This window comes from Plecotus auritus (assembly GCF_963455305.1).
Source record: "Plecotus auritus genome assembly, chromosome: 4".
Lineage (NCBI taxonomy): Eukaryota > Metazoa > Chordata > Mammalia > Chiroptera > Vespertilionidae > Plecotus > Plecotus auritus.
Window position 1 is genome coordinate 181,126,997 of NC_137775.1, and position 14,040 is coordinate 181,141,036.

Consider the following 14,040-nt stretch of genomic DNA (forward strand, 5'->3'; position numbering starts at 1 on the left):
GCATTTTTTTTTAATTTTTTATTTATTTATTTTAGAGAGGAGAGGAGAGACAGATAGGGGAGAGAGAGAGAAACATCAATTTGTTGTTTCATCTATTTATGCATTCTCTGGTTGACCCCTGTATGTGCCCTGACTAGGGATCAAACCTACAACCTTGGCATATGGGAACAACACTAACCAATGAACTACTCAGCCAGGGCTTAGATTAAGCATCTTGCTGGAGGTCACAGAGATAAGTAATTAAGAAGCAACATATGAATCCAGGCAGTATAATTATAGAAACTGTTCTCAATCACTGTGTTACATTTTTAGTATAATTGAGGTAGGTCTCACCCCAAATCTGTCTCCAAAGGGATGAAACTAGAAAGAGAAGGAAAAGCTCAGAATCATTTAAGCTCTATTCCTGTATTGCTAGATAACTACTAGGCAGTTTGGATGTCCACAATTACCACAAACTCGTCATCATTTTCATCTTCCTTCAACCTGTTTTCTTTTCCATTCTCACATTTTAGTTAACTCTCCCAGTCATCCAAGTTTAGAATTTTGTAACCATCTTTGGCTTCTCTCTTTTTTAAAATTCCACACATACCCACTTCCCAAATCCTATCCATTCTTCCCGAGATGTATCATTTCCTTTTCAGTTTTGTTTTCCCCATCCTGGTTGAGTCTCTGATCACGCCACATCTGGCTTAAGGAGTGGTCACTTATCTCACAAACTAAACGTTTCCACCCACTTCAATCCATCTACATCACACACCAGCTAAATGTTTCTAAAATACTTTTCATCATAACATTCTCTTGCTCAAAAGTCTAAAATGAATACTCTTTTGCTTACTAAATCAACGCCTTATGACAGGATTTAAAGTTTTCAATATTTAAATTCTACCTTGTTTAAAATAATGGAATTCTTTTAAAAACAGAAACCAATCAATAAAAGCCAGATTAACTCATTGTCAGAATCATGACCTGAAGCTGGAGCTAGTGCTTTTAACATGCTACTCCTGTCAATCTTCACCTCCCGATCTTCAATCTTCTCAAACTATGGCCATTTCCCATTCCATTCCTTTTGTTCCCATTCCCTCAGTTTATCTAAAAAGCATTCTCCCCTCCACTCCTACTAATTAAAATTCTACCCATCCTTATTAAGTTCTAGTTCAAACTCCAATTTCTTCCATAAGACATTCACTAACAGAAAAGGTTCTTCCTTTTCTGACTTCCTAGAGCTGTGGTCGGCAAACTGCCGCTCGCGAGCCACATGAGGCTCTTTGGTCCCTTGAGTGTGGCTCTTCCACAAAATACCACGGCCTGGGCGAGTCTATTTTGAAGAAGTGGTGTTAGAAGAAGTTTAAGTTTAAAAAATTTGGCTCTCAAAAGAAATTTCAATCGTTGTACTGTTGATATTTGGCTCTGTTGACTAATGAGTTTGCCGACCACTGTCCTAGAGTATTTCATGTTCATGGTACACATTTTGTATCTGATCAAAGTTTATATGGCTTCCTATTATTAGGTATGCATATCTGTACCCACAATAAAATTGTAATACTTTTGGGGTGAGGGATAGTTGTTTTCTATTGCTTACAGCATCTGGGGTCTTCTAGAAAGCTAGCACCCACGCTATTGCTAAGGCTTGATTAACATCCTTATTTGGACTCCTTTGACCTGTAGCCAGGAAGATAGCTATTCCCCAAGGATGATTCCAACAGATAATTGGAATAGTTGTGAAATAGCTGTGAAAATGCTGTAGGATAAAGCATTCCCTTGGTGTCACTAAAAAAGGAACAAGGCCCTGCCTAGCGTTGCTCAGTAGTTAGAGCATCGGCCCCTTGAACCGGAAGAGCAAGGGTTTGATTCCCGGTCAAGGACACTTGCCCCTCTCTTCCTTCCACCCTCTCTAGAAATCAATGGGAAAAATATCCTCGAGTAAAAATTTTAAAAAGAAGAAGAAAAAGAAAAGAAGAAACATACCAACCTTTCTTCTGAAAAGTCTCTTGACATTTTTTGTTTGTTTGTTTTTAAAGAATAAAATCTTAACACTGGTAATCAAAAAAGAATATCTTCAATGGGTCAAAAACTTTGAGTAATTCCTAGCAACTGGATGGCAGAGGAGACTGGGGTGATAAAGATAAAGCAGAGCACACCAAAGCCCAGGAGAACACCGCGCAGAGTATGTGTTAGTTTCCCAAAGAAGCCTCAGAAATGCGGCAGCAGTTGCAGGACTGTGAGGAGGGGCGCTCGTGGAAGCACTGCAGTCAGAGCAGCTGGCAATGAAGGTGTTTGTGCTTGACTGGCTCCCGAACTCCTCTCTCCAAATAAGTGCACTGGCCACTCTGAGGAGGGCTCCCAGGTTGAGAAGCTAAGCAGAGCTTCAGATAGTTCCAGACTGCCCCCAGCCCAGCCCCGCAAAAGACGAAGGGGTTAAAAACCTGTGTTTAGGAATGAAACCCCTGAGTAACGTCCTACTTGTTTTGACAACTGTGGGGATTCCAGCCTTGGAGGCAGGCTACCTCCAAGCAAGCCTTGCCCACTTCTCTCACAAACCCCAATCAGACATCCCATTCAAAGAAAACCCTTTCAGGATAATAGACATTCAAAAGCAAAGGAACCCCACACAAGCTACCTACATACACTATCCAACAGGGTCCTTCATTCATGAACATTAATTGATAGCCACGGTTCTTCAGACATTTGAGGAAAACCAATAAACATGAATGAAAAAAATCCATGTTTAAAATTCAACTTGTACACAAAGCATAGTCAACTTACATTAGAGAACCAAATATAAGTATCAGAGGCCTTAACAATGAAAACAATTTGATGAAATAGGAACTGAGGAGAGGGAAGAGAGATGTGAGGAAGGCTAGGTGCACAAATTTGCACATATTTTATAACAAAGACTCATGGGCACTATCTGAGGTTGGCACATTACAAAACAAGAAGGATATTATTTAAGCCCAAAGCAAACACAAAAAACACTAAAAATAAAATAACAAAAAAATGGGGAGGCAGAAGTGAGAGAGGAGGTATGAGGAACCATCCGTCCATCATAGAGGAAGTCAACATACTATTCAAGGTTCATCAAATAAGAACTACAAGTAAAGTGGCTCTAGTTACCATGGTAACTAAGAAGACACTGTGACAAGTGGCTGCCTCTGGGAAGTAGACCTAGGGGTTGAGGTGGGGTGGAAAAGAGGCTTTTATTGTTTATTGAAAACTTTATGTTCTTTTAATTTTTTAACCACATGCATGTCTCTTGTAGTTAGAAAGAGAGACTGCCTGAGTTTTAGTAGCATGGCAGAGAGGGCCAAAGGAGCTGAAGTCCGCTGCTTATGAGTTGGATATCCTAGTTAGACACCGAAACGTTTCTGAAGAAATTTCTACAACATCAAAATAGGAAAAATGTCTCCCTCCCAGAGTAGTTTTGAGCCAATTAAAGAAAACAATCTGACTCTGAAAGAATCTGGTTATGAGCCAGACTTACTTCTCAATGAATATTAATTAAAGGTTGTTTTAATCCCTTAAAGATGCCACCACCACCACCAGCACAGCCACCTTGTCTCAGGGGAAGGAAGCTCTCCTTGGAATCCTGTGCCAGGCTAGCAATGCCTTCCTCTAAAATCAAATGGGTCCATACAGTGTCTTAAAGAACCTTTGCTTTTCAATTTTCAACCTCTAAATTTGCACTTTGGTCAAATTGGATTGAGGTCGCAAAAAGTAGACACCGCTGAAAACAGGAAGTTACACATTGCAATTTTTCCCAAGACTGCAGGCCAAATCCATACACACACACACACACACACACACACACACACAAATACTAGAGGCCCGATGCATGAAGATTTGTGCAAGAATGGGCCTTCGCTCCAGCCGGAGCCGCCTTTCCACCTTCCCACACTGCCCAGAGGCCTGGAGCAGCTGGGGTGGTGCAGAACGCCTGCGTCCCGCCCCCGGCCACTCAGTGCCTATGTATGCAAATTAATGCACCATCTTTGTTGGGTTAGTTTGCATACTCACTCCTGATTGGCTGGTGGGCATAGTGAAGATACAGTCAATTTGCATCTTTCTCTTTTATTAGTGTATATATATATATATATGTATGTATGTGTATATATATATATGTATGTATGTGTATATATATATATGTATGTATGTGTATATATATATATATATATATATCTACAGCGAGAAAGATAAGCCTGTTATGTGTCTAAAGCTTATGAGATATGGTGCTCTGTGACAGCCAAAATAATTTTACCACTGGCCTGGTGCTGATACCTAAAGATCTGTAAAGGCTTGATCTCCCTTGGGTTAAGCAATAATTTATCAGAGCCTTTCCAATATACTTGGCTCAGAATTCGATTTGAGAGGGAAGAGGCTCTGAAAACAGGTTAAAAAATAGGGCAACTACCCACAGAGAGCAGTCTCAGGAAGAGGCCCTGTGCAGCCAAGGAAGTCACAGTGTTAGGGTGCTGAGGGACACAGAAGAGTGTTGGAAGTGAAGGTAGATGTACACAAAGAAGGATATTTTTTACCTACTTCACGGCCTAATGCCATGCCTGGTCACACATTTGCATATGCAGCCCAAGTGCAGCAGCATGGTCTGGCTCACCCTTCTTTCTAGCTGCAAAGGTCAATATGATAGATACAGAGCTTCTCATACTTCAATATGTACCCAGGGATCTTGTTAAAATGCTAACTCAGATTCAGTAGGTCTTGGGTGGGAACAGAGATTCAGCATTTCTAACAGGCTCCTAGGCGACACTGATGCTGTTGGTCTGCCAACACACTTGGGGTAGAAAGGGGCAAGCAAAGCCCTTCCTGTCCAATGCAATGTCCACTACTCTAAACCCTGGCTCTCGTCAACACCCCCTGAACCAAAAGCAACAGTATCCTAGCTGGGGAAGAGGCAACATATAATGGTTCTGAAAGCAGAGCATGATCCTCAGAGTCAGATAAAATTTCAGTTCTGCCACTTACTACATGACCTTGGACAAATCATTTAAACTCCTCTATCCCTGAGATTCCCTAATTGTCAAATAGCGATAATATCTGCCTCACAGAAAGACTGTCAAGAATAAAAATAAATAACGTAGCAGAGCACTTAGCTTGCTGCCTCCACTAGATGGTCTCTTTGCCTTAATTCATCCTACGTTTAAACTACCAGGACAATTTCTCTCAAATTTGCATTCATCACATCAGTATATTGCTTCAGGAATATTTTAGTGACTATGAAGTCAAAGGTCAACTCTTTAATTTCACTAGGTAGTCAGCTCCTACTGCCAATCACACACTTACCTCTTATACCCCTTCTACTCCTTCCTGTTCAATACCACTTCCAGTTATTATCTTCTCCAGACAAATCACCTCTGTGCCACCATTAAATGTACTAATTCTGAAATGCGGTCACAGCATTTAGAGTTCTAGTGAACTTCTAAGCAATCACCTGGTCCAAACTCTTCATTTCACAAAATAAAAATCCAGAGAGGTTAAGTGTCTCAGCCTTGACAACAAAATTATTGCCAATCAGTATGAAAATCTGGTTTTTGGATTTCCCCTCCAAATGTTTTTTTCTGCATCTTTTCCCACTTTCTCTCCAGCAAAACTCAGGAACCATGGAAAACTCAATTAAATAAAAGATCCCTCCAGTTTCAGCCGGTGTGGCTCAGTGATTGAGTATTGACCCATGACCCAGGAGATCTCTGTTTGATTTCCAATGAGGGAACATGCCCAGTTGCAGGCTTGATCCCCAGTAGGGAGCATGCAGGAGGCAGCTGATCAATGATTCTCATCATTGATATTTCTATTTCTCCATTTCCCTTCCTCTCTCTGAAATCATTAAAAAAAAAAAATTTAGAAAACAAAAGGTCCTCCCTCCACAATTTACTCCATAACCTCTTAGAATGAAGTATAAAGTTTGTGCTTTGGTTTATTCAACATGATGCCATAACATACAATTGACTGGGTCAACAAATTAAGGAATAACATGAATGAAACCAATTATTTGCCTTGGTATAGATCAAATCAATTAAATATTATAATATATACTAGTTACTGTTTTTGGAGTCTGCCTTAGTAGAACTTAGATTGCTGATTATCTTATTTTAGGTACCTGTCTTCTCTTTCTATCTAGATTACATGTCTCTTGAAAATAAGAACTTTGTCGTATTCATCTTTGAATTCCCCATTGCCCTATATTGCGCTCTTCTTCATGTACTATGTAAATAACTGCTAATTTACTGTATTAAAGATGCATTATTTTTCATAATGTTGAGTTTTATTACCTTTGCAACATTTTTTATCTAACCCACTTTGTTACAGTCTTATTTGCATACATTGTTTAATTCAATGGCATAAAACTTAGAAAGATGATTCTCAATGGTTATGTGTTTTTATTTATTCATATATACCTTTGTATCATAAACACTTTTCACATCTGTGTACTTTATACCTCCAATCACACAATATATATCTTGAGTGTTAAAAACATGTCTTCTACTTTTATCATTTCCCCTAACTATAACCCCTCACTTTTACCAAAGTACTTGAAGCTATGCTATACACATTACGGAAGGGGTAAAGCAATCATTGTTCTTATGCTGCTATAACACACAAGCTAGCAGTTGGTATACTGAAATAACTAAAATAGATTTTAAAAAAAACACAAGTGCAACAGTAATATATGCCATATACAAAAGATATGTGCAAGATGCAAACTGATCTAAATTATCAGAATAAAACACAAATATATGATTTTAATTATCAACAACCACATGATACTATTCTAGAAAGACACCCGAAATTGGAAGTTATTGAAAGAACCTTTTTTTCCTGGTTTTAAACATTGTTTCACATTCTGCTGGAACCCAGAGAAAAGTAAAGCATATCTATCGTTTGGCTTTTACAAGAAGTGATTAGTGTTACACCTAATTTTATGAAAAAAAAATCTTTCTCAAAAGCTTGATGTATAAAGTGTAAAAATTTACATATTAAATTTATGTGTGGATGGGTTTACAGCTAAATTTGTTTTAGAGACATTAAGTGAGTTCATTATTTATAGGCATCCTGGAGATAATTCTTTTTAAAGCACTCCTTTGAAATAAGTGATTTATATGTTTTATAAATCAAAATTTCTATATACTGCATTTTCTTAAAGAAAAGTATGCCCAAAGGAGAAAATCATTATTTACTCTTATAAATTATGATCAAAACACTTTTTTTCTTAAACTCCAAACTTTAAAAAATAGTTCCATTCCTAAACCAATATTTTTTCATATAAATCCATGTCCTTGAAATGCGCAGTTTTCAGTAACCTATGTTACTACTTGGAATTCTTAGTTAGGAAGATATCAGGACAATAGACGACTGTTTATCACCCCCAATAAATTCAATACAAATAAAAAATTTTAAAAATAAATGACTGTTTTATCTCTTTAGCTTCATTTCAGCCTTGCTGTATTCACACCCTAGAGGTTCCAGATTCTTATCCACAAAGTGATTATGGTCTAGCACAGAATCAGATTTGTAACAAATGTCCACTGGGATCCTTCAACCCATCATCGACGGGCAGAGCAGATATGTCTTCTAGCTCACTAAGCCCGTTCACCTCACCTCAGGGACCTTCCACAGTGCTATGTGGTTAGATGCTTTCTTTCACAAATGATGAAAATGAATGAAAAGTAATTTCAGACTAGAAAAAATGGATGCCCAAGTCATTATGTAGCATCTATGGTTACCCTGCATCTACCACCTTAGTGCCCAGACACACCTTCTAACATGTATACACTAAGGGAGATTCTTCTATCAGGTTTTAAGTTTCATTATCTTTAATTTTTATCTGATTACTGATGTGTACCATTTATATTAACATTTCAATATATCCAGACACACAATAGCATAAAACTTCTAACAGTGATCTACAATAGTATAGAACCCATTATGGTTTGTTTTAAATTTTCTAGAACAAATAAAGCACAAAGCTAATAAAATGACGTTGCTAATAAGTGTGATTTTAAATAAATGTTACCATCATCATGAAACTAACAGCAGTCATGCCATCATTGATAAATAAAATACACTCTTCCTCTTTTTCTTAAAAGGTAATTTAGCATGTCATTTTCTCTCTCTCTCTCTCTTTTTTTTTTTTTTTTTCGCTACTGGTCTTTAAAACGCATTTTTCCTCAAAAATAAATAAATAAATAAAAAGCATGTCCAAAGAGAGAGAAGAAATTGCAAAATACGATATTTTTTAAGCTTGTAGCTGTACAAAAATCTGTCACCATCTATGTTACGATTCTAGTCATCAATAAGGTACTTTTTTCAATGCACCGCTCAAAAATCAATTATATCAACTCTTTTGTATAGAGAAGCAGCACACCTTTCAGGCAACTAGTATTAATGAGTAGACATGACTATAGAATCTCCATCTGTTTCTCTGACAAAGCTGTGGCTACTCTAGTCTCTCATTGAAATTCCATTAATCTGGTGTACCAAGGTCCAATGCGAAAATCAAAACTCCATCTAACCCTTTATCAGCTCACAATAACCTACAAGTGAACTCTGCCTGTTAGCATGCAGCAAGTTATGATTTTGCTATCAATCAGGCAGTTGGCCAATAAAAAAAAAAAAAAAAGCAGGCTGGAAACAACATGTGTGGCAGGGTGGGGAGACTTTGTTTTTGTTTTGTTTTCATCCCCTTTCAATTTCTATAGGGTGTCTGGACCTTGTGAGATTATGCATTATCCTCCTTGGCTGTGATTTAATTGCTACCAGCAATCAAGTCGAAGCATCACTGAAGTGTGCTTGAATTTCATTAGAAGATATAACTTATGCTACTTTCCTACAGTACCTAATAAACCATAAAGAAACCAAAACACATATGGCTTGAGGGAATAACTGGAAAATTAGGTAGCCATTTGGGAACTGAGTGAACTTTTGAACCAGAGAAACAGAGAAAAAGAAATATTAAAGGAAAAGACAGACTTAGAATGCACACAGAGATGTGCAGGTTTGACCTTTCGGTACCTTGGAAATTACATTAGCATTATGAAAAATACATATCATGTTTAGAGTTTATCATCCATCTGAGTTCAGATATTTTGTTAGTGCCTACCATAAGGTAAAAGTCAAAAGGACAAAACAACAATATGATTTGACAAAAGGCCTTTTGGTGACCTGTGCTAATTTAGTTAGACTTATTGTTAAATGCATTATCTTTTCATAATTAATATATCATTAGACTGAGATCACATAATGAAGGAAAATTTATTCAGCAAAGGAAAGAGAACACATACAAATCCAAGTTGCAGAGAGAAAAACTGATATGACCAGATGATATTTTAGAATGGAAATAAAAGTCCAAGTGGTAGTTTTAAACTTAATTTATATTAGTCTCAGAAGAAAATGTAAAATATCAAAATGGTATTATTTATATACAAAAAATGAATAATACTAAAAGTTAAATTTTAATTCTGCTTAAGAATAGCTTACATAAACAATAATGAAAATGCACCAATATTTAATAAGAAATTTGGTGTTATAAATGTTATTAAATAATATTCAAGTATTTATAAAGTAACCTTTTAACAATAAATTTTTATACTATCAATGTATTTCCTGTTTATTTGGTTATTGAATAAACATAATAACTTACTCATAAAAAAGAAAACACAATAATCATGTAAATGCTCTATAACAAGGGAATTAATAATAATTTACTTTTTCTAACAAAAGCACTGGCTCTTATAGATATTTAATTGTTGGATTTCTTAGGTTTTTAAGAATATTTTTAAGAATGCATATAAGTTCCCCTTGTACATCAAAATATTTATACTGTTTTGAGAAATCCTGAGTGTATATATTCTATGAATATTCCATGTGTGCATGTATATACACATATACATATGTATATTCTCGTGAGTATAAATATTCTGTCTCTGTATATGTATACATACACACACACATCACATACTCATTTCTATCCATATTTTACAGAGAAGCAAAACGAATCATTGTAATGTGCCTGGAAAATAGTTCAACTCAAATAATAATTCATAATTTTGCCTGAACGTATTATTTTATCAATTATAAAACATTTTCTAGTAGAAATGCTTTTGAAGATCAGGTTAGAAAGGGTGGTGCTCTCTTTTGGATAGCAAGTGTGACCGAAGAGCAGGGAGCGTCTTCTTAAAAAACAGATAGAAAATAAAAGGGAAAAAAATCCCTTTAAAAATAGAAATTAAATGTTTACCAAAATGTAAAATTCAACATCAAATGGATATGATTATTATTGCTACACACTGTACAAAGTTCTGAATATAAAGAAAAGATTGTGTTGTTCTGAATCAGTGGTTAGAATGTTTATCACTTATGCATGTACTTGACTTATCCCTGTTCTGCAATAGACATAATTTTATACCTCATAAAAGCAATTTATGTTTCCAAAGGGAATAATCTGGATACCATAAAATGTGGAGTGCTCTGTTGCAGGAAGCATATTTTCATTCAGCAATTGTATTTAGAGATGGAACTGCACAGTTTGATCATCATATAGTGGCAGAAGGCATTACTCATTTCTATGTCTCTGCGAAACTTTGAGTGCCACAAATTAATATGCATGGCTAATTTATCGATACACATTCTTAATTTATAACTAACTACATATCACCCTGACGAGATCTCTATAATACAGATGCACTCAACTGGCTATAACAGAGAAAGCACACACTACACGAAAAACAAGTTTCATAACTTTGGCAAGTTTTAAAAAATTACTAAGAGATAAACACTCGATTTTATTGCTAATCCAATTAATACAAAGCACTATAATATTACCGCATAGTGTGGGGCAGTTTTAGGTGACAATCAGAAAAATGAAAATGTGTATTAAAAGAAACATTTGATGAAAACCTGTCTCAATGTGAGTAGGCAATGTAGGGATAATTAATTTAATATTTTATGAACTAATTATATATGAAGTTTTCAGGGGGAAAAAAGAGATCAAAAACCTTTTTCATTATTTATAAAATAAATAATACAACAAGCCATTAGCAGCATACTAAAATTAAGCAAGAATGTTATAATATTAAATTAATCAACTAACTTACTAATAATATTCATATGATGATGCAAGCACTCTTCCCAAGATTCCAGTAAAGAAAATTTCCTAGGAAATGAAGGAACCACATACTTAGGAAAACCACTAGAGAGAGCTCTTCTGTTCCTTAAGAGGTTCCGGTAAAGATAAGTTAACTGAAGCCTGCGCATTTATCTGCTTTCTGACAAGACCACCATCTCTACACGTTGCATTATTTGGTGTTAGTGTCAAAAGGTATATTCTATGGGAAAATATCACATACCATCAGAGGGAGCTTCATCATCTTTATCGTATCTTTCTGAGGCTAATGAAATAGTGTCTGGAGCCCCAGAGAAAGGATCATCATATTCGTCCCCATCTTCTGCATCACCTGTAAGAGAATCAGAGAAAAACCTTTTATAATTTAGCCATCTTAAAAACGTTACTTGTCAGAAGAGGTAAATTTTCTTATTAAATTTAGTCACTGTCATAAGCAAAAAACAAAGAAAACTTTTGAACTGTAAGAACGGGTCCTATTTTAATGTAGATCCACTGTAATTTAGATAAAGTTAAGAGTTTTTGAAGGTCAGTATACAAGTGTTTATTTCAGGTACAAAAGGACTCAAGTTTTAAAATTATGATGGTCTCAACAAAGATGAATAAAAAAAGTAAGAAGCAGGGTAAAACAGAGTGTGTATCCAAAATAAACAAACAAATGAAGCCAAAATAATGATAACAAGGACGACAAAAACAAAACACGGGAAGTACACAGAAATTATTCAACTTACATTTACCTACTCAATATTTGAAAAATTGATAATTCAAAGCCATATGAACATTTTTGTCTTCATTAAAAATCACAGGATAACATTAGAATAAATTTTAAAATGGTGAGCTATCACTGAATGAAAACAGAAGTTATCTAGTTGGTAAATAAGCCTGTTTAAATTTAAAAGATTTATACGAGTATTAAAGCAGTTTTTCCCATACAGAAATCCTGCTCTTGAAAATGCAACTATTTTTTATCTACCGTAAAGTGTTCTAGCCAGGCTTAATGTTCTAGCCAGTTTTCTACATGATTTCCAAATCCTAGGTTGGCTGGTTTGCTGGTTGGCTGGTTGGCTAATTTGAAGCCATTTAATCCCCACAATTAAATCTTGTGGTTTGGATTTTCCCCACATACTCATTAGAATGATTTTTTAAAAAGAGGGTTTCAGATATTTGCTAGCCCAGTTATATATAAGCACTCATTTTGTACCCATATCCAACAACAAAGAAAAATATATACTTAATCCGATACCAATTATCTGTTACCAATTCTAGTTCTCTGTTAACAATTCAAGAGAAAACCAGCTGCCTTAGGGATTAGCCAAAAAGCATGGTGGAAATCTCCCTGGGAACCCCAGAACACCTACAGCATTCCTTTTGGAAAAGACCCAGATTAAAGCTACCAGTCGCTCCAAGGGATATCTGTATCCTCTGACATCCATTTGTTAGGTAGCACTATTTGTCAACATAGTTTTGGTAGGGAACATAGCCTCTTTCAAGACAAAACCGTCAAAGTAACTTGAAAAATCAATATTCATCTCTATTTCCTTATCATGTTGATATTTCATCAGCATTTGTCACCCTGATCCTGAAAGAAAAGGCGGGATCTCCAATCTAGACACTAAGAGCAGAATATAGAGAAGACTACTTCTTGCCCTCAGTGACTCCACCACTGGGTGCACCATGTATGGTGATGTTTCCTCCCCAGTTAAAATGGCAAGGAGCACATACACATACTACTCATTCTTCAAATCTTAATTTCTCTTTCTTACAAGATGTTCAATGTATTTTTTTTTCAGAACATTAGTGATCCCTTACAATATTTCTCCTTGTGGAAAGAAAGTGCTCTGATTTAAAACATGAGGTCAGAGAGAACCTCATAAAGTGCTAGTAAAAATATGTGTGAACATAGAGTGACAGCTCATGGAATACGTGGTAGTAAAGATCACAAAATTCTCCATTGCTCTTAGTTGCTAGAGTACCCTTATATTTTTAATAAAGAAAGAATTTTTTATAAGGTGAATTTTCAAAGGATATTTCATATCATTAACTCTAAAATTAATCTTGCTGTGAAAAAAAAAGTATTAGGATACTTCAAATACATTACCAGAGCTCGCACTCAGCATATTACAAATATAAAAATACAACACTGAAATTAATGAATATATGGAAAGGATTCTGAAAAATATTCATATGCTTGGGCTTAAGTCTATTAAGGTCTATGGGGAAATAAGCTGAAAAAGTTAAGCTTAAAAAGTTTTGAAAATCAGGGGGGTGAGGGAAGGTAGAAGAGTGTAAAGTGGGGCTAAATGGTGATGGAAGGAGACTTGAGTTGGGTGGTAAACACACAATACAACATACAGATGATGAATTATAGAGTTATTTATGTGAAACCCATTTATTTTATTAACCAATATCATCCCAATAAATTCAATGTAAAAGAAAGAAAATCAGAATTAATTTATCCTTAAATAATATCCTTTATATATTTTGTGTATGTCCACACACATATACATACATACACACATGCACACACACAACATAAAGATCATTATTAAAGCTACAAATTCAATAATATTTAATATGAGTTATGAATATTCTACACAAAATTGGTCAATGGCATATTAAAGACCTTTGCGGTTTTTGTTTTATTAAAAAAACAATTTTGGATTATATATACTAACGTGTGTGTGTGTGTGTGTGTGTGTGTGAGAGAGAGAGAGAGAGAGAAATTGTGTTAAACACACCCATTCTGTAGCTCATCTCAAATGTTATTGTTTTTTTTAATTGGTGTGATATTTATATTTATCTAAGACCATGTGAATTTAGTGTTGCTACTGGACTCATATCCTCTCCCCCACCACCACCAGCTTTCTAAGCTTTCCTTGAAGTAGCTCAGAAAGTAAATAATAAGGATTTCAGTG

At 35.5% G+C, this 14,040-nt stretch overlaps 1 protein-coding gene across 3 annotated transcripts in view; it reads right to left on the reverse strand.

The window, feature by feature from the left end:
• SKAP2 (src kinase associated phosphoprotein 2) overlaps positions 1 to 14,040 on the reverse strand; it is a 298,781-nt gene that overhangs the window by 135,273 nt on the left and 149,468 nt on the right. For all 3 annotated transcript variants that reach the window (XM_080663558.1, XM_080663557.1, XM_080663559.1), the window contains one exon: positions 11,352 to 11,459. In XM_080663558.1, the coding sequence (XP_080519684.1) occupies positions 11,352 to 11,459 (108 nt within the window). The remainder of the gene's footprint in view (positions 1 to 11,351; positions 11,460 to 14,040) is intronic.